General features: G+C 35.1%; 1 protein-coding gene across 6 annotated transcripts in view; it reads right to left on the reverse strand.

Annotated features, from left to right (window-relative positions):
- LOC122030082 overlaps positions 1 to 22,479 on the reverse strand; it is an 86,468-nt gene that overhangs the window by 55,761 nt on the left and 8,228 nt on the right. For 5 of the 6 annotated variants that reach the window (XM_042589233.1, XM_042589234.1, XM_042589231.1 and 2 more), the window contains 5 exons: positions 19,073 to 19,237; positions 11,927 to 12,011; positions 11,649 to 11,849; positions 11,445 to 11,548; positions 11,321 to 11,363 (listed from right to left, as the gene is read on the reverse strand). In XM_042589233.1, the coding sequence (XP_042445167.1) occupies positions 11,321 to 11,363; positions 11,445 to 11,548; positions 11,649 to 11,849; positions 11,927 to 12,011; positions 19,073 to 19,237 (598 nt within the window). The remainder of the gene's footprint in view (positions 1 to 11,320; positions 11,364 to 11,444; positions 11,549 to 11,648; positions 11,850 to 11,926; positions 12,012 to 19,072; positions 19,238 to 22,479) is intronic. The other variant, XM_042589232.1, reaches the window with a different exon arrangement.

Below are 22,479 nucleotides of genomic sequence, written 5' to 3' on the forward strand. Positions count from 1 at the left end.
ACCATTGTTGCTCATCGCAACAAGTGTTGTGTGTTGTTTCTCCTGTTCCTCGCACAAAGTTCTGTTGTTCAATGCAGCATTGGCCAATTAAGGTGTTTGTGCCATCATGCCCTAGCGTGTGTTCAAGGGTTTTAATATTTAGATAATGTTTAAGTTAGGCGATGTTGGTTGTCTCAAATGAATGTCAAGTGCAGATGTGCAAAAAAAAATTGATGTAAGTTGCAGGTGCAATAAAGGAAGTCAAAGTTTTTGGCAAGAAAAATTCAAATGAACAATTGGCACGAAGGAAGCCATAGTAGGATGAGGTCAACCGGATATTAGGCAATAAAGGGAGTCTTAGTTGGTCAAGGACCCGACACTAGGCAAAGAAATTTCTGTAAAATTCTCGTGCTTCATTTCTTCATTATGTAAGAGAGCAAGTGTAAGAAACTTCTTTCTTTTTAAATTTAATTGAATATATTTTATATATATTGTTGTTGTTTTGTTGTGTCAACCTTGTGTTGTATAGATGTTTGAGTGGGTATTCACCCCCTCCCCTCTACCCTCTCCTTGATCCTACATACAGGTTCAATTGGCTCGAGCAATCCAAGTCAACGAAACATCTACCTTATTTCTTTGATTGAGAGAAAAGGTAAATGTTTTATAAATCCCATTTTGGTTAACGTATCTAAACGTAAAAAAAAATAAATAAATTTATCATTTAATAGTAATAGGTATTATGTAGAGATTAGGAATATATCGAGGTAGTAAGATTAAGATTTGATCAAATGACTCTGAATTTTAATAAATTTTATATTTTGTTGTTATTATCATTAGTGGATAGTTATTTTTGAAGTTTGAGTTATTTTCATATTGTATTTTTAGATACGAGTTCAAGGGAGCTTGTTAATTTGCTTGTATATGAAAAAAATAGATAAAATGAATTATGTACTTGTATAATTATTTTTAAAAGAGTGAAATGGATTTTTAAATAATTAAATCATTAAAGGATAAATAATTGATATTCTTTCATATTCACATGTGGGTTGACAAACGAAAAACATTAAATGTATGCTCTAAATTTCTCATTGATACTTGTCATTAGATGTAGAAGAGGAGTCTTGGCGGAACGATAAAGTTATTGTCATGTGACCAAAAGATCAGGGGTTCGAATCCTGAAAACAACCTCTTGCAAAAAGCAGGGTAAGACAGCGTACAGTGAATCCTTTATACTTATTGATGAACTAGATGTAGATAGTTGTAATTTTTTATATTGTATAGCTATTGTCTGTGGTCCCTATACAATATAGATTTAAATAAGCACCATTATACTAATAGTTGATTAAAGTTGGTTATTTAGACTAATTAATAAGGTGTGAAATGAGAGAAGAATATGTGTGCTTTAAGTGAAACATTGTAAAATTTCAATGAAGAAAAAATAAAAAATTGAAAATTCTAAGTCTAGCCTTATACCATATTACATTGTCGCCCATAGGAGAATGTAGTAGCGAGGGGTTGCTCGCGATCGGAATTTATTTGTTTTAAATATTTTCAATTACAATTGATTATTAAAAAATTATTTGATTATCAGGTGATGCCACGGGGTGGAGCTACTCGTGACCATGATCGTGGTCATGGCTATGATCGTACACGTAAAGCGTGCATCTGCCATTCCAAATGTTGATTGGCTTGGACGATGTACCTATCTCCTTGGAGATACTATTGGGACCTTAATTTGATCTCGAAGGTAAAGTTGTTGGGCCCTGAGAGGGATCCTTTGGGAGCACCTGCAGCTGACCTTCCTACCCTTACTAGGAACATAATTGTGAATAAGGTTTGCATTATTCCACTATTTACTAAATTACCAAACGATTGTTTTACCTTCTTCTATTGAGGCACCAACCCTTAGGAATGTAGATGGTTTGAGAATATTGAATGCAGTCTTTAGTATATGTCCATATTAGATACAAGGCCGGAGTAAGTCACCTATCATTTTCAGGGATAGGCGGTTACATGGTGGAAGATGTAAGCATTTGAGAGACAATATTTTCCTACATTATGCTCAACGCCAATTGATGAGATAAAAGCAAGGTGACAAAAGTGTAAGAGTATAATGCAGAATTTCACTGACTTATTGAGTTTTGCGGGATTATGATTATATGCTTCAATTTTCATACAGACTTGCACCATACATTTAAATTAGGATATTTAGATTCTCTTTTAGTACCTATTATGAAGTACTTGATCGAACTATATTTATTGAGATAATTTAGTAGGTATTATTATAAATAGTTTGTTAAAGGATGAAGTAGCAAGAAAATAGGATTACAATTTCAAGATAATGATGGTGAAAAAAAACTATTAATATAATTAATATATATGCTAACTTTTTAAAAGACCTAGACAAGAGGTAATATAAAAAATTTCGTCAAACAAAATCATTTTAAAAGAGATCTAAATGGGCATCTAAATGGTCAGCACGGGCGGAATTTACTATTCTGCCCATTGATTGACACCATACCTGCATCGCCATGGCAAGGTCATCACGACCTCACCTCGCAAGGTCTCGGATAGGGGTACAAATGAATCGAGCCGCTCGCGAGCTGCTCGTGAGAAGCTTGGTCAAAGCTCGACTCGAGCTCGGAGTTAACCGAGCTCGAGTCGGCTCGTTTAATATTCGAGCCAAGTTCGAGCCCATTTAATACTGGCTCGATGGCACGTCGAGCTTGTTCGAGCCAGGCTAATTCAGTATTTTAATATTTAAAATAATTTATACTTTAAAATTAAATAATAAGTTAAGGAGGTGTTTGTGGTTAGCATATTTCATTAGGTAAGCAGAGGTTGAAGATTCGAATCCCAACCTACACAGCTTGTTTTTTCGTTAAATTCACTATTTCGAGCCGAGCTCGAGCTCATAATTAAATGGTCGAACCGAGCTCGAGCTCAAATTCAAAAACTCGCTTAAGCTCGAGCCGAGCCTCTTTAGTTTTCTCGAGCTCGAGCCGACCCAAGCTCGAGCCGACCCGAGCTCGAGCTCAGCTCGGCTCATTTACACCCCTAGTCTCGGAGAGTGCCGACCTAAATCAACTTTAGTTAATAAGAATCAAATATTTCACGCGGCAATGTCAAAACTTAAACTCATCCTTTAATATTTCAAATATAACTTAATAATAAACATCTATAATGATCAACAATAATAACAACAACCAACAAGAACATCTATAATGATCAAATATTAATAAAATTATTTTTAATTAATATATTTTATATTTAAAAAAGAATCAAAATAGTATGTACCAAAATTATATCGTTTCGGTCATAAAATCGAAACTCAGACACAGCTCAAAATTTTAAACCTTATGGGGTTATAGTTTTGAAACAAAAATTAAGGAAGAAAAAAACTTTAGTTTTTGCAATAATATATGAACTTATACCGGCTAATATGATTTTTAAGAAAAGAAAAAAACACATGTCGCAAATTAACTTTCTTATAGTTAGGAAAAAAAATAGAAAGATTTATAAAGATTAGAAGGTCATCCCAAAGAAAACATAACTATCAAACATATGTTAATTGGGTTGGATATGCACCTTAAACATAATATCAATAGAAGAAAAATATAGAAACTCCTAGAATTAAATGATGAAAATTAAAGGACAGGAATAAAAACATATTTAAGGAGACGGTAAAAGTATAACAACAACAACAATCAAACATTTTCCCACTAGGTGGGGTCGGCTGTAAACTACCAAGACATACGAATATAGGAGACACAAATATATGTTTTTGTTGCAAACTGCCAAGACATACGAGTAGTGTTACACCTAGAGGACACAACATCAAGCAATAGGATCTCAGTCCCAACAGGGTGAATCTACAGCAAGAACTCAACAGTCTCAGCAATAGAGGGGTCCATAGAGATCTCAACTATCCTAGCAATAGAATCCCCAGCCCATCACATCTTTACCATTTATAGACCCAAGGATCATGGATTAAAATTTTGAGTTATTTCACCCGATACAGGAGAAACATCTCTATTGGGCGTGAGCAACGGGAGAAGATGTTGTGGTAAGGGGAAAACGACCTTAATGGTTTTAATCAAAACTTAGGTTAATGTTTCTAATACTCCCAACTTAAATAGGATAACCAACCAAGCTTCCTAAAACCCTAACTAGATTATCCCATTAAAATAATTAAAAAAATTTATTATTATAATTTTTTTATTAAATTAAGTCATGAATTTAATAATTTGAGTTAATAATTTAAATCAAATAGTAGGTATGATTGAGATAATTTAAATAGGCTTAATTAAAGTCTAATAAAATTATCCAATTAATTTAATATATATATATATAATTTTATTTTAAAACATTGAGATTAAAAAAAAAAATTAGCTAATACCAAAACTATATCGACACGACTCAAGATTTTAAACTATGCCAAGGATTCATCAGTACCATTCGAGACCTCCACTATAGCAGTATCTACCACCTCTATCCCTAGTAGTAATTGTTACCTTCAGTTCAGTATTATCGACCACCTCCACCACAATAATATTTATCCACCGCCTCTAACCTATACCTATCCCTCATTGCCAACTTCTCTTATGACAAGTTCGGTAAGTGCATTCATTTATGAAAAATCGCGAAATAAGGTCCAAAGTCGAGGCAGTATGCCTTACCGACGTGTTGAAGAGGCAGAAGTGATTAGGTTGAATTGGTTCATTCAATTTAAAATATTTATGCTATTAATATATTAATAGTTTCTAATAGTTCGTATCCTTTATTTATCAGAAGATATTTCCTACTCCTATAGTATAGTATAGTCCCTTCCTAATCTATATCAGACAGTGGTATTATTTCAGGAAGTAGACACGAGAGATTATAGATTCGTTAGGGCATTGCTACTAGTGTTACTAATGTCAGATTGATATAATCGACTCAAATCAAGTGATATAGGTTCACAACACGTGTGACCTTGTAGGAGGATGCGAGGATCTATTATGTCGTATTATCGCGTTTAGATTACAAGAGATTGTGACATAAATCTATGACCAGGGAATAATACTATAATAATTCCTCATTAGAATTGGAACGTATTAGTGACCTGGTGACTCGGTATGGCCAAAATGTCCGATCAGTGTCGATGAAATTTTCCACCATCCAGGCCAGATTATTAGTGTTTGACACCGAACGTATTCCATTTAAAAGTTTGTCAGATATATACTTTGAACCTAGATCTCGGAAGAAATGAACCGATATATCGTCGTAAGCAATAGATCATAGAAAACTGAAACTACCTGGTTCTTTTTAGTTTGAAGATCGACACACGCTCATCCAATCTTATCATAAGATCCATACTTCAATATGGGTAGAGACTAATGGTATCAAATATCCATAAAAATGGTGTAATATATGAAATTTTGGACTTATATAATACCGATCTCGACCGATATAACCTTGTCATAGTTTGTTCTTTTACCACTTATCACGTCATAAACTGTATTATTCGAGAGACTCACTCACTATTATTATATATAATTATGACTAAGTGATGAAATGCCTATACTAAATATAGATAAGTAGTTCAATCAATATTTTCTTAACCTAAGATATTCTCATATAAGAAATGATAATTAAAATTTAAGCGAACTGTGTTTTATGATTCAAAGATCGAAGACAAATGAATTGATCAAGACATATATATGAGAAAATGTCATTATTGAGATTGTTAATGAATGAAATTAAATTAATTAGAAAGAATATGTTTATAAATAAAGGAATAATCCACACGACATCCGCCGAAGATTAAGTACCTCCGCCCCACATCGCACGTCCTCACTTCTGGGTAATTGGGCTTTACAGAAGAAAAAAACCATAGAAAAAACTTACGGTATGTACGGGAATCGTTTGATTGGGTCCCATAGGTCGTGGCTGTAGGCACCCCGTTTGTTGTGACATTCCGTGCCTAGGTTCTTGGGTTCAAAATAAGATTTCTCCTCCCGTGGCACAGAGCCAAGTACCAACCGCCGACGACAGTCGGTGCCGCCTTCAACGGGGCGACCTATGCGGTAAAATCGAAGGATGGGTATCGATTCGGTTCATGCATTAAAGTACCAGACCTCATAGATGTTCAATGATTTAATTAAATGGGTTTTATATTTAATCAAATTTTTGTTCTTCATAGCATTTATTGAGGATTTGAAGGTCATATTATCTCTCGTTTATTATTTGCAATGAGATTAACCGAAGGTTAAGATTTACCTGTTGGTTAAGAGTTAAGTAATTTGTACGAGCTTTTAAATTTGCATTGTAGAATGTAGGTGCACTAGTGACTGATAAAGTCCACCCACTTAGGAGAAGTTTGTTGATGTAAGCCTCAGTCATCGATTTGTAGTTACTCTGGGTTTAGATTTTTATTTTATATTTATATATAGTAATTATTAGATAAATATTGTTTATTTTAAATAAGTTGTATATTAATTATATTATATAAGTTCTATTAAACAACTTAACATGGTTAAAAATTAAATATAATTTTCTTTAAAGAAAATTAATATATTAATAACTCAAATTAAAATTAATATATAATAATTATATAAATTAATTTTTTATTCATTTAATTAATTATTAGTTTAAATAATATATATTTAAAATAGTAAAAAATATCAACATATCAATTAAACAATAAAAAATAAAAATAAAATAATAATAAAATAAAAATATATTATCAGAATATAAATATGATTTATTAGAATTTTTAAATAAAATTTAAAATAGCAAAAAAAAGAATTTTTATAATATCAATTAATAAAATTTTTAAATTTTTTTAATTTTAAATATATTTTTTATATATTTTATAGGGATAATTTAATTATGGTTTATGAAATCTTATTCAAAATATCACACCTCAGTTGAGAATTGTTTAAATTAATTAATTATTTTTTCTTTCGGTAATAGTATGCAACATCGCACTAGTCCAGCGAGGTGACACTGGAAGTGTCGCTGAAAGTGTCTTGCGACGCTTCCGACATCGCCAGAGGCCTTGCGCGATGCTTCCATATATATTTTTTTTATATATGGCGGCACGGCTCGGCACTTCAAATAGGGGTAAATATATTCTTTAGCTTCTATATATTTTTTTATGCATAAATAAATAAATAAAATATATTATATGTGAATATTTTATAATAGTTAACTATTTTAAAACTAATTAGATCATTCGGGATAAAGAATTGATATTCTTTCCTATTCACATGTGCGTTACATATGGAATTTATGATGGGAAGGTTGTTTTAAAAATTAAAATGGATCTCTAAATTACTCTTCAATTGGAACATGTGAATTAAAAGGAAATATGCAACCTATGAATTAAAAGACATGGAAATTTACTTAAGAGAGGAGGAAGGTTAAGATGAAATTTAAAGCAAATTTACTTACTTGCTAGTCAGGCCAATGTGGTAATGGTGATGTAACTAGAAGTGGGAGGATATAAATAAAACTTGCTTGAAGGACTATTTGTAACTAGGAATCACCAAGGAGAACGAGCCTCACAAATCCTTCGAACCACTAAAGGTACTTCTTGCTTTGGAATCATTAATTTTGGTTGGGAATAAGTTTTTAAAAGGTTGACTGAAAGGAACATATTTAAATGCATACAAATAATGGCATGGTGATGAAAAGAAAAAGTTGTTTAAAAGCTTGATTGGAAGGAACATAGATGCATACAAATAATGCCATGGTAATGAAAAGAAAAAACTAGTGTAGAATATGTAAAGGTACTAAACCCTTAAAGTACACCTTTAGGGTTAGTTCTAGGAACAAAGTAAGATTAATGGTCATCATAGGGGTAACGATGCAAACCAAAAAAGTCAAAGTTGTGTTGTAGATAAAGTCCCATGGAAATAAAACAGAAGGTTAAATCAATGTGTAGTGGCATCAAGTAGGTTTTTATCCAAGATTGCAGAGAAATATGCTATTTTCATTTTCACTCTGAAGTCTAGGCTGTTTGAGTGGAGAGTTGAGCGCTATATGGCTTTTGAACGGTCTAAAGAGGTTATCGACAGCCTTGCACAATAACTCAGAAGTTTGGAAGACCACTTGATAGTGTACTCCTCACTCACAAAATGCATTAAATGTTGGTTTGCTAAATGAAGAAGAGTTTGAGAGGTCACTATTAATTAATTCACCTGAGATTCTAACCATTACCATGTTTGTGATTCTTAGTTTGTTTGAGACCGCTAGGTTTGAAATTATTGGGCGGTCAAAGTACACAGTTCAGTTTTGATTAAAATACAATAAAGGCACTTTAAATTTCTCTTCAATTCTTATTCCTCACACATACGTAGAAATAAAATAATTCAAGATCTAAAGACTCATTTAAAGCATTATAGGCAGTCTTAACTTGGTATAATTAAAGAAGAATTATGAGTGCGATGAATAACAAACTCATTAGAAATATTTATATGGTAAAATTTAGGTTTAGTTTGAATTTAAACCGTTGGAAATTTATATTTTCAGTTGTAGCTGCGAGTAACCTTGGGCCATATTTTTAGGAACACTTCTCCTTTGCGACAAATGCTTTCGCCAACTTAATGTGGCTAGAAGAATGTTGTAAGTACAACCTTTTTAGTCTTAAACATCAGCTTAATGATGCACTTGACTATCAATAATTGAGATATTAGATATTTAGGTCTTATAAATATCAGAAACATGCAAGACATCCTCAAGCATTAACTCTTTTTCCGAGCTCATCTTAAGCACTATTCTATGCAAGCTTACAATCTTAGACATTGTCCCCAGGGCGTAGCACAGATGGGGAGTGCATGGTTCTGTGGCTGAAAGGTCCAGGGGTCGATCCCCGGGGTGTCACTGCCTGGGGTTAACGTCTCCGCCATGCACTTTCGACCTGTGTACCTGCATTTACCTCCCTCCATATCCGTGGGACCGGCTCTAGGGGGGCCGCTGATGTGGCGGTTCCACATTTTTTTACAATCTTAGACATTGATGAGTGACCCATAAAGAGCTTATGTACAAAGATCAAGGTGTCCAAAGAGAATATCTCTTTGTTTACACTAGTGCTGAGTGGCTCCATTGTCATCCCACCACTCTTTCGGGATATCCATTATATTTGCTCTGAATACCACTACAAAGAACATAAGATTAGACATTCGATGGATAAGTCTATCTTCCTTTGTTAGTTCACCCAATTTTGGGAACTTTATGTATGGCTGTTCAGTCTCTCTTTTGAATCGGCAAACTTAACCTTGCCTAATCTACCATTATCAAGTGTCACCATTCTCTATGTAGTGCCATGCCACCATTCTTGTTGATGCTTGGTTCAACCCTGACTTCCAATTAGAACTTTTTATTAGCTTTCTTTTTTATTACCAAATTATCCTCATTTATTCCTAGTTGGACAAATTAACAGTCGCCAGACATCATTATCATATCATCTTAAAATTATTATTGACAATGTAGTTTTCCTTTGGGCGGTGAGATCATCGATTTATCAGCGAATTAACATAGAGGAATTATTAGCAAATCAAATAGGTCATGACTCCATTTTTAAATGATCAAGGTAACCCTTTATAAATCATCTCTAAGTAGATCGACGATGCGGCAACATTATCAAGTGCAGTTGGTAGGTTGAGAGAAGAGTTAAACACTCTACTCAAAGACAATATTGCCCCACATAAATGCCTTACGAAGATTGGTAATCCTTTTCTAAGATGCAACACCCTATGTTGAAATAAGAGCACTTGAAATTCTGAGACCCGATGAAGTTTCAACTCTTTGGAAAAAAAGGACAGCTTAGTGCACGAAGCTCCGTTAATATGGGGTCGGGGAAGGGTCTATTTGTTTCCGAGATTTGAATCTGTGACCTCCAGATCACACGGCAGGAACTTTACTGTTGCGCAAGACTCCCCTTCAAGTTTCAACTCTTTGGAACTCTTTAGAAAATTAGATTACAAGCTCAAGAGTCTTAAAAGAATATTCTTAATTTTGAGTGAGTTGGAATGGGAGAAGAAGGTCCCTTTTATAGGAGTGTGAGTGCTTGAAGAGGTTATGTGGAAAGGGCATTTCTTAATACATGAAGCCTGAATGAATGTTTCTTGACTCAAGAAATTATAGAATGATATCTTATGGTGGTAGTGTGTGTGACTCATATGACTACCATATACTATGCTACATGGACCTACATGGGTCTCCATAGATTTATGCCACTCTTGCACTCACAAATACTCGAGTTGTACATTAATTACAAATTCATTTAAAATTTTAATTTATGACAATCTACTCGGATATAAATCGTCATTCCCAACCATGGTTTAAAGTGTCGTGCCGAAACGGTCGAAACAGACGAAACGTCTTGTTCCGCTCGACGACCGACACCGGCACGACCCCGGCACCAGACCCACAACAAGTGCGTCATGTTACGCTATCCCGTAGTCATAGCAGAGGGGTCGCTCGACCATGCAACAGTAGCGGAGAGGTCGCATAACCCTTCCGTTGCCACCGTAGAGGCATCTGCGACCCTGCACTCACTGTAGAGGGGTCGCACGATCAACGTGGTCGCGCCGAAGGAGTCATGCAATTCCCGCGGCCATGGCTGGTCGCACAACACTGCGACAGCACCAAAGTCGTGCGAGCTCGCAAGTGGTATCGGATTTTAGATTTTTTTCAATTAAACTAGGTTAATTTTTTTAATCAACTGCTAGTTATGGTGGAGATAATCTAAAGAAACTTTATTAAACCCTAATAAAATTGTCTAATTAATTTTATATTTCATTTATTTTAATTTTAAAATTATAATAAAATTTTTATTTATTTATTTATCTATTTTCATATCTTTTCCTTTTTTTAAAAGATTATTTTTTATCTTGTTTATTTTTTAAATATTTATGTTAAATATTTTAGTTTTAAATTAATATATTTTATATTTAAAAAATATCGAAACTATATCGGCACAGCATGATACGGTACTGAAACCGTATCGTTCCAATCTAGGACCGAAACCTCGACACGGGTCGAAATTTTAAACCTTGTTCCCAACTAAACACCCATTATCAATTTAATATATCTTACTCAATTTTATTGATTACGAAAACCAATTTCTAATAAGCACCAATATACAAATTTATAGGATCTCATAAAAGTCAAAATGTAACCATGTAATTTTCTATCTGTACCACTGAAAATATGGTGCAATGCAACAAGATCCAAATTGAACAAGATAACATACGTTATCGTTAAATGAGCAAAAGAAAAAAGTAACACAAATAGATTATTATTCTTCAATTAAAAGTCCAGACAATCAAGTAAAAGACAGAGCAAATATTACCGATTCCTACAATAACTGGGAATCCATTGTTCTCCAATAAAGCCTGAAAGAGAAAAGGAGATAAACAGAAGAAGAAATGCATGAGTTCGTAAGTATGAGGTGCATTCTTATTTTATATTAATACCTGAATTGCTTGAACAGAAAGAAGCAATCCCCTATCCAAATCATATGAATCATGCATTGGAGCAAGTCGTTGGTTACCCCTGAAAGCAGAAGAATCTGCACGTCCTAAGAGAAGCCCATAATTATACAGTACTATACCCACTTAAAAAAATTAAAATCTAAAGCAGATATGTGTTGATGATGAGAAATTGAATTTAGAAAAGACCTGATATGAAATGCCATCTTGGTAGCACAGGCTCCATGTCTGATTTGGTTGGGGATCTTGTCCATGGCTGTGTTACATCCTCAATCCTGGGAAGGACACTAGAAGGCAAACGAATTGGTCTTGGTACAGCAAGGCCTCTATTTTGATTTCCAACCAAAAGATTAGTAGATGCAGGTGGCGGCGAATTGAGTCGTGGAACACCTAATAATCAGTAATTATTAGGGCAGAAACTAGAAAGAAATTTGCAAATGTAAAAATCTGACAAAAGGTGCATGTACCTTTGGTTTCAAGAATCATTTCCAGATAGGATTTCGTTATCCATGGTCCATTGATTCCTAGGCAGGAAGCTTCTGATCCAATGATCTGAAAAGAAGAAAAAACTGTATTGATGGTTCAAACTCCTTGAACAGGAAATAGAAAATTGTAAATTAATAAAAATGGTTAACTATGATAAAGATATTTCAACTCCACCTAACGTTCAAAATCATGAATCATCCTAGGGTTTCAAATTTTAAGTGGAATGATATTGTTTTGGTACCATATTAGTGTTTCGACATATGGTATCAATAGAGAACTGAATGGAGAAAGAGATGAAAAAGAAGAATAAAAAGAGAACACATCTATATGCCTAACTCTCATATAAAATGATACAATTTTAATATTATATTGAATGAACAAAAGCTGAAAACATATCATATTATTTCAATTCATTTTGACACCTTTTATAACATGTCAAGTGTCGAATGTTAGTATGACATGATTGACAAAGCACATTTATGTGTCATGTAGTTTCAAATTTAAGTAATTTATCATAACAATAAATTTCAACTGTATCACGCACAGGAAAAGGAGAAGAGTTACATTAAGTTTCAATCCAGTGTAAAACATAAGCAAGTGTTATGTATGAATTCATCAAATTATTACACTAATGCTAGGTTGTTCCGAAGAAGGAACACATTGCAAGGGTTGAATGGAACACCTCGATAAGGACAATTACATCTGCATGAGAATTGGATGTAGTGTTAAATATGCAAGAGTTCTCGTACCTAAGTTAAATAAAGATAAACATTATAGGAATATCAATTATCTTAGATTTGAAACATATAATATAAGAACGCTCGTTAATAAGGTAATGGAGGCAGAAACAAAATAAGTACGAAAGAAAGCAAAGATGATAGAAAACTCAAGTTTTAAGTTATAGTGTACATAAAAAAGTAAAACAAAATTGAAATAGCTATTGTTGTAATTAGTTTGCTAAAAGACGAAGTAGTAGAAGAAATTAAGAAGACAGGAATATAGCTCTTAAGACAGTGGTAACAAAAGAAACTATTGATGTAATTAGCACATATGCATCTTAAGTAAGCATTAAATAAAGACACCAAATATAGATTTTTGGAAAGATCTAAATGTAGTAAAAAAAAAGGCAGCCCGGTACACGAAGCTTCCACCATGCGTGGTCCCGGGGAAGGATCCATTGTACGCAGCCTTACCCTGCTTTTTTGCAAGAGATTGTTTTCGAGATTCGAACCCGTGACATTTTGGTCACATGGCAACAACTTTACCGTTGTGCTAAGGCTCCCCTTCTATCTAAATGTAGTATAAAAAAATAGATAAATGAGATGATTTTAATAAGAGGAGATTTAAATGGGCATATAAAATAAGAAAAGGAATATGATAAGGAGTATGGAGGCTATGGTTTTGAAATAAGAAATGAAGGAAAAGATATATTAAATTTCGCGATAGTATATGAACTTATAATATGTTTTTTTAAGAAGAAAGAAAAACACCGCATTACATTCAAAAGTATAAATAATAAGTTGCAAATTAATTTTCTTATGGTTAGAACAAGAGAAAAATTTATAAAGATTGCTGGGTTATCCTTAAAACTTAACCATCTAACATGGGTTGTGTTGCTACATATGTGCCTTAAACATAATATCAATAGAAGAAAAATATGCATGACTTTAGAGATTAAATGGTAGAAGTTAAAGGATAGGAAACAAAATATCATTAAGAAGAGGATAGAGCACAAATATTATGAGAAATCCATAACGACTTGAATACAACATGAGATTAAATGACATCGAATTTAAAAATGATAGCCTAGAGCCTATTCGATGAGTTAAGAGGACGGTATTATCAAATAAAGAATCTTAGTAGTAGAATAAGAAAATACAAGAGGAAGTGACGAACAACCTATAAGTTACTAAATAGTTGTAAAAATGAAGAAACGGTAAAAAATATACAATAGACAAGCAAGAGACCAAGCAAGCGGTAAGTGAGACTAAGAATGAAATTTTTGAACATTTATATTGATAGTTTGATGTAAAAGAAGGGAAGTGGGGCATTTATAGAATAGCAAAAGCAAAAAGGAGGAAAATAAGGAAGCTTACACAAATATAATGCATTAAAGATAGATAAATCCAATATGATACTAGTTGATCTGCCCACGAGTGTCGACAGATGAATCACAGGTGAATTGGCTCAGTTGCCAAGTTAATCATCGAATGGCAATAAGGATGATGACGTGGTTAGGAGTCTGGACGAAGAAAAATAAAAAGAAGAGGGTTAGAGCGACAGTTAGGGGTTCCTCGACATAACCACTCCGACGCTCAAGTTAGAGGATGAAAAAGATGAATCTTAGGCTTTTGATGTACCTTAGATTAAAAGGGCTATTTTTTATAGAGGGAAAGTATATCTTTTCCTTCCATTCCAATCTTCGTGTGGTCACTATTTAATTTCTTAAATAATATGAGATTTATTCGTGTTACTGCCTTTTTTCTAAAATAAATGAGATTGATAAAATTTTTCCTTCTATTTTGATTCTCATGTTATTATTTAATTTTTAAATAATGTAAGATTTATTTATGTCGCTATCTTTCTCCTAAAAAACCAAGAATATGCGATGGCTATTCTTTCCCTGAAATGGCCCCTTATCTATGGCTGATGGACCTGGAGGCCTAAATAACTATAAAGTCGACAGGTTCGAGTGGCTATGGAACTGGGAGGCCCGAGTAGCTATGAAGCGGGAGGCTCGAGTAGCTATGGAGCCGGAAGGCCTGAGTACCCAGCACCGATCTTACCTTGGAACCATCTCAGTAGATTCACTAACCTCCTATCCACGTAGCATCCAATTGATTATTCCCCGAATCATAAGTCTTCCTTTCAAGTCTAGTCGAAGGAGGTAAAAGTTCAACTAACTGGACAATTCTGTAATCAAGATGATTCCTACTAACTTCTCCCTAAGCCATGTGGCTAGGCTTGTTCAACCGGTCGGTTAACCGGTTTACCGATTTATCGGTTCCGGTTAATTCCGGTTTACCATGTTTTATTTAAAAGTGGTTAACCGACCGGTATCTTACCGGTTCTACCGGTTCCGGTTGAACCGGTTCCGGTCGGTTAACCGGTTCCAACCGAGAACCGGTAAAGACTATTGAGCTTGGGTATGTGTACTTAGTGAAGTGGGAACCAACCGGTAAATCGGTAAAAAAAATAGCTGGTAAACTTGGCCATGAGCGGAAATATTCGGCAGGTGAACATTTATGTGGCAAAAGAAGCTCAGTCAGTGGAATCTTGTAAGGCTGGCACCTTAAACTCACTGGTGCCCGAAGTTCTGGTTTCAAGTATTGCTTTTGTCGGATAATTTGAGAATCCTCTTCCGCATAGTTTCCTTCATAATTTCCAGAAATGCCACTTCCATAAAAAGGGTAATACAATTATACAAAACTTGAACCCAAAGGGCACATCTCTCAAAGTGTGAAATTCCAGTAGTCACACTGCTAAGAACTGGATCCTACAAGCAATGGTGTTCAAATCATGCCACAAGGTACGTAAAAATATCTCATGCACTAAAAAAATGACTTGCTTCACATTCATACTAACCCATAAACTATTCCTATATTCAAATCAAGCGTTGGGAGTATTATTGAAGAGGCTGGAACTACTCAAAAACTAAATCTAAATGCACATGATACACACCCTTGTATGACAATTGAAATTAATGGCTTAAATAAACATTAGTGTATAAATTAAGCCATTCATCCTCCTCTGATATCTCACACCACTAAGATATTGTGGTTCTTCATTTTTAATAGCTCTTTGCAATTTATACTATGAATGAGAAAACCAACTCGTCTCATGCAATTGAATTTATCTAAACCCAATTTTATAGAAGATACTTAAAGAGTGAAGCAATAGTGCAGACCAAATAGTCATTACTTTCTAGCCATTAATATCTATGGAATAAATATATCTTCTGCAACCTAAACTCTCTTGCATATTTAAAGAGAAACACATCTTATAGAGGAAAATGACCAGGCCAGTCTGATCAAGCACAGTTACTATGATATGAAATGAGAAATATAAATGCAGATGACTCCTGTATAATGAAATAATGAACTAGTAAATCTATGAGTTTAAAGGCTTTGCTTTTCAACGTATTTCCCTTTTCTTAAGTTCAAATAGTCAACTACAGAGCACTGACAAGATTTTGTTTTAAGTTTTAACCATTTAATATCATGCAAGAACAAATAACAACTTTCTCAGGACTTCACAGCTACACACGTCAAAACTTAAAACTTGGACAAACAAGTTTTACCGGTTTACCGGTTAAACCGGTAAAAAAAAATTCAAAATCGGGAATAAACCGGTAAAAACCGGTCCGATTTTCGATTTGTCAGTTTTTTTGCACAGCCCTACATGTGGCAGACTCATTGCATATTTTCAAAAAGATTATGCATTAAATGTCGACATGCCTAGGTCATCATGTTCTTAAATGTAGTCATTCCTTTTAAGCACGCTGCCTGCATCATCCATCTCGATTCATGAGCCCAGAATGCACCACTAAGCCTCTGAGGTTGCATCATATTAATATGATAGGACTAGTGGCAGAGAAGACTGCGTGTCTTTTTAATAGGTATCGATCACCCTTGAGTTTTTCCTTCTCGCCTGCTAGATCCTATGGTGGAAGGTTCATCCCGCCTTTTGATGCAGAGATCTCCCTCTTGAATGAATAAGGCTATATTAGGTCGAATAAGAATGTTGTTGATTCTCTCACCGCCACTTCTTCATCTCCTTCGTCTTCCTCATATGTAAATTTTCTTCTTCACTAGTAAGTGATTTCAGTCCATTTTTATGATCCTTCTTCACTGCTTCCTTAGTAGTGTCTGTTATGGCCTGTGAATCTTCTTCTATTCCTTAGTATAGATCTTCTACCTCGAGTTTTACCGATGATTCATTAGGGACGATGGCTTATGAAATCCCAGTCAATTATTTGTTAAGGCTTTCGAACAACAACAATCGATCTGACCGTCCTAAAGCTTTGTAACCTTTTTTCGAAATCACATGATGAGCAAACTTCGTCTGAATGATATCTTTTAGAATGGAGGACCTCGAGGAGCTTTCAAATTTGAAACCATTTCCCCTTGGAAAGCCTTGATGAGGGGTTTCACCAGAAGACTCTACATAGGGTTTTCTAACCACGAACTTACCAATTGATAGAGAAGTAGTTTACGACGTTCCAGTCAGCCAAGGCACCTTTTGATGCGCTAGCGTCGCTTCAACATATTGGGGTAGTGGTTTGATTAAAGGATTGCCTCTTGGGGGATGCGAGGGTTGCCCCTTTAACACTGCTTGCACTGTCGCCCTCCTTTTTGTGTTTCATGTCCTCCTCCTAGCAAGCAAATTAAATAGAAGAGTCATGGGAAGAGAATCTTCCTATCTCAACTGAGAAGAGAACCTTCCTATCTCATCCACGGGAAAAGAATCTTCTTGTCCTAACTAGTACTAACAATTAGTTTTTTTTAGACGGAATCCAAGGATAAGTCATGGTAAGAGAACCTTTATTTCTTACTCATTCTAAACATATAGACCAAGAGACGTCTCCCTTTATATCATCAAAATTGTATTGAATCAGGTAGCATAGCGACATTTACCTATCCCGACACAACAATAACAATTGACGACCAAAACTGCCTTTTTGTCGTATTGACTACTATTGTTTGGACTTAAAACTAAACTTTCTTGAATACTTAGATTCAAGAGAGTTCCATTCCACCAACTTATTAGTTGAACATTTCATTTCACCAATTGGTTGGTATACAAATAGAGATTAGTCTTATCCAACTTCAATCAAGAAAGAGGCACTTTGTTTTCCTTCTCCAACACCCTAGAGAGATAGAGTTGTCTCGTCATCTCCCACTACCTCATCGTCCTACCTTCTTCCAACTACCTTATCAAGACATGAAGCTACCTTGACTTTTCCATATGCCTAATTAATACATGGAGTTTCCTACCTCATCTTCTTCCAACCGCATCATCAAGACAAGAGGCGGAAATCAATCAGCCTACCACATTTGCACCTTCTAATCACATATCTCTGGCACTCCTTCCTCCCTCTCATCATCTTCTTCCACACTCCTTCCTCCCCATGGTAAGCCTCCTTCCCCCTCTTCCTCCATTAGATGTGATAAACCACCTCTCATACTTCATCCTATTAATACGTTGGCAACAAGGTATAAACACAATCTCCTATTTTAAAAGTTGATAACTCAGTAGAGGACGAGACCTTGAATGTTGATCTACATCACAAAGATAATCTCAGTTAGCCTCATTGACTATCCCTAAGGGTGACCGGTCCAGCCCCATGGAAGTTTCCCACTGACCACCAGGGTAAATCAAGAAGAGCATGCAGCAACTAGCTTAGAAGCCCAACATTCTTTAATTGCGCCCTCATTTGGAGGAAAAATTTCTACAAATGTCATAGCTGGAGATCGAACCACGGGTGCCTGGGTGACAACCTGGATGTCCTACCGCGGCACCATAGCCGAGGACCTGATCTACATCACGTATTGACAACAGCGTGCTATTGCGGTCATATTGACACCACGTGTCAATGCATCAGCAACAAGGCATAGGTACAATCTCCTACCCTTTAGAAATTGATACCTTGGTAGGGAACAAGACCTTGAACCTTGATCTAAGGGACCTTGATCTACCTAGGTCAAGGTGCTTCCTAGTGCATTTCAATAGTCACCATTCATGCTATGTTTTCTGTTTCAACTACTCAAGATAACTTTAGATAATGAATACAGGAATCTTCACCATAAATTTACTTAATTTTCAGATATATGCTTAGCACCAAAAGTATATGCTGAGAAATAATGAAAATTGTATCTCGCCCTCATGTCCACCACAACCATGTTCCTCCTTTACTTTCTGAACTTGATTCAGATTAACCACCACAAGGGAGTGCAACAGAACCAAAACTCCTCGTTGAGAGCAATTAATAAGTAAAAGAAAATTTTCTTTGAAAAATGGATTACATATCACAGAAAGTTTAAAACAATAAACAAATATAAGAAAATTCTAACAGTTCCTTAAAAACTAGTAATCCATGTACTTTATGGCAATCAATTGATACTTACTTTTCTGCTTGTACCCTTCAACACCATGAAACTCTCGTTGAGTGTGTCAATACTCTCTATGGCAATCAAAATCTGACCATTATAGAAGGATGTACATGCACGCTTGTAGCTGACTACCACATTGTAGCCCAAAGCAAGCAAACCACCTAGGGTTGTCCGCCCAACCTGATAAAATCAGCAGAAAATAATATCGAGAAAATGTTTCACTTTAAAAAAATAATAGAATCATCTCAACTGAATACGAGAGGTCATTGAATACTTGGTAATGTTAAAGAAGCTGAAGTACTACTTATCCAACTTATCAGGCCCAATGTTAATATATGGACAAAAACATTTAACTGAATCATTCAAAATAGTTAATAACATTAAGCCCCACATTTTCACATAATACAAACATTAGTATTTTCAAGAAGCAAGTAAATATGATATTCTTGACCTTAAAGAATACCAAATTCAATATTGATAAAGAAAAGTTTTACGAGTTTCCTCTACACAGTAGTAGCCATAAACTAATCATTATTAAACAGCCATTGCAATCAGTATAAGAAGCAGATCCTTGATTTTCCCAGAAATCATCAAAAATAGTTCAAAATTTGCTTAATTCATCAAAAGTTATTACAAAAAAAGATATTCATTGATGTTGCATCCTTATTCATAAAATTTTATCAACTGCAGTAGGCTAGAAAACCAATACTATTAGTAAAGGAACATTTGCACAAATTACTAAGAAAAGATATCTTAGAGAACAAATGGCTGCTGTTTTATCCCACCCTCCTTTAAAAAACCCTGTTTTTAGAACATTTTCCATTTGGTTTATATGCCATTTGAAACTGTACATAATTGTTCTTTGTCATCAACATCCCAAATTTGCATCACAGAAATGTTGAAGGAAATCTAGAAAAAAAAAAAACAGCAACACAGATTTGCTTCAGAAATTTAGTAATGTAAATTTTCAAAAAATAAAAATTTGGTACACAAGGATGAATTTGCATGCTACAGTACGAATGTGGTAGTTGAACCAACCTCTTGCAAATCAATTAATGGCTCAACAGCAATAATGATGGTGTGCTAATAGTGGTATGGTGCCAAGGCAAACATCAATTTACATAGAGCTAGATTTGTCAAAAATTGTATGTTAATTCTCCATAGAGATTTAAATAGACCATAAAAGACAAGCTTCACCATTCAAATTTGAAACATTAAACCACACTTGTCGAGCTCAAAAACATGTCCAAGCTTAATAAAAAATTTGTTACTGTTGAGCAAAATATATAAGCTCAAGCTTGTCATTGTTTTAAGAAACCTTTATGTAAGTTGCTTATACTGTATAAGGTTGTCATTGTCTTCTTTTCTGCTGCTAGAATTTAGCATCATTTTGGTCACAAAACAAACACATTGGTTCATAGAATTCAACTCTTTGATAGGTTGTGGGTTAAGCTGAGGTCAAGGTAGAGAATGATCCAGATTTAGCTTGATGTGGTTTTGCATTGTTATGATTTGAATCGTGATCACTGCCAATGCACTAAGTTGATCTAATAAGTATAAAGGAAAAAAAGGTTCAAAATCTCAAGCCATACTAGAATTTTGATCTTTGACGGGAAGGATAGAACAATTTTCAATATGATGTGGGTGTTCTAATATATACTGCCAGTGGTAAATTGGAGAGGAAAGGAGGAAAGAGATGGGGAAAAAAGAAGAAAGCACAACTATATACCGAAATTTGACTTTGTATCCCATGTAGGATGGTACATCGTGCTGTACAAACACATGCTAAAATTATTATTATTATTTCAATTTATCTTGAAATGTGTTATAGCATGCTAAGAGATGTCGAAATCAACATGACATGATACTCTTACCATAATTAATACATGTGCCTAGTATTGAGTTTCAATAATTTATCTAAATCACATTTCAATTACGTCACTCAACATAGTACAATATTCAAACCATACCTGACACAATCTCAAATGGGTTGAAATTATGTTGTTTATTTTACTTAACCATTGTATGTCTCGCCAATCCACCAATGAACCAGAAGGCACAAGACGCCCCAATACAATCATGAAAACTGCAATAAGCACTCCTTTCCTCCGCTAAGAGTGACAAAACTAGGGGTTCTAGGCAAAAAGTGCCTTACTCCTCTTTCTCCTTTGCAAGTGACTTCAACAAAACTAGGGTTCCACAATGAGACTTCACGGGGGTATTTCTCTTCCAACTCTTCCTTTGCCTCATCTGTCTTTTCCTCTTCTTTTGCAAAATTTACCACTTCGTGTGTGTGAATCATGCATATGTTTTCGTTCTTATTTAGCATACATTTACTACATTACATAAGCATAATTAAGGTTAAATTCTAGTTTTAGCATCTATTTATGTTGACATTACGTGCAGATAAGGCATTGGAGCGTGTTTGGAGACGAAAAGCTAATGGATGAGCATTGCAGAATTATCCATGGCATATTCGTGGCACCTACCACAGCCGTGGATCATCCTTGTCTATTGTGCGCAAGGTTAAGAACTTCTACGCTCGGCCGACGCTATATGCTCGGTCGGTTATTTATGCCCGACCGAGCACTTGTGTTCGATCGGCTTTTGCTTACTAAACTTATACGCTCGAGTGATCCTACTATGCCTCGGACCACCTAAGGTTAAACTTTTTTTACACTGGGTTGATCCTTTATGCTCGACCAACCATTCATATTCGGTGGATCTTTTTTATATTTGGTCTACCCCTGCCCGTCGATCTTATATGCTCCGCAAATCCACTGTACTCGGACGGTCTATAGGCTCGGCCGATCATGTCTTGTCGACCGAAGTTATTCAGTCGGGCATATATAAGTCTTCTCGCCCGGTCGACCCTTCCTCGATCGTCCTTTGCCTGCCTAACTTATATGTTTGGTCGGTCTATTATGCTCGACCGATCTCTGACTGCCATACGTGTAGTGACTCCCCTTTGCCGAGTCTAACCTTTTCCAGGTGGTCCCTCCTCTCGCCCTTTTCTGCCTTCCTCATCATCGTTCTCCTTCTTTCCTTCTCTTAAAAAGGGGGTCCCTTTATCATAACCCATATCAATCACAATCCTCAACTAAATTTCCAGGTCAACCTGAGACAATTCCTAATGCATTGTAATGTTATTGCTCTGAGAAGTGGCAGGAATATGGAGGAGCTTAAGAAAAGTGAGGAGAATGAAAATGGTGCAAGGAGTGAAAAGGTTGAAGTCACTCAAAAGCCACTTAATGAAAGATTAGACAAGATGAAATATGGAGAACCTAGCTCTACAACTCAGGTGAGGACTTATGATCCACCAATATCATTCCCTATTGGCCCAAGCTAAGTTAGATGAGCAGTTCAGTAAATTCCTTGAGGTGATCAAGAAGTTTTATGTAAATATACCCTTCACCGAAGCT

Source organism: Zingiber officinale, chromosome 10B (assembly GCF_018446385.1).
Source record: "Zingiber officinale cultivar Zhangliang chromosome 10B, Zo_v1.1, whole genome shotgun sequence".
Classification (NCBI taxonomy): Eukaryota; Viridiplantae; Streptophyta; class Magnoliopsida; order Zingiberales; family Zingiberaceae; genus Zingiber; species Zingiber officinale.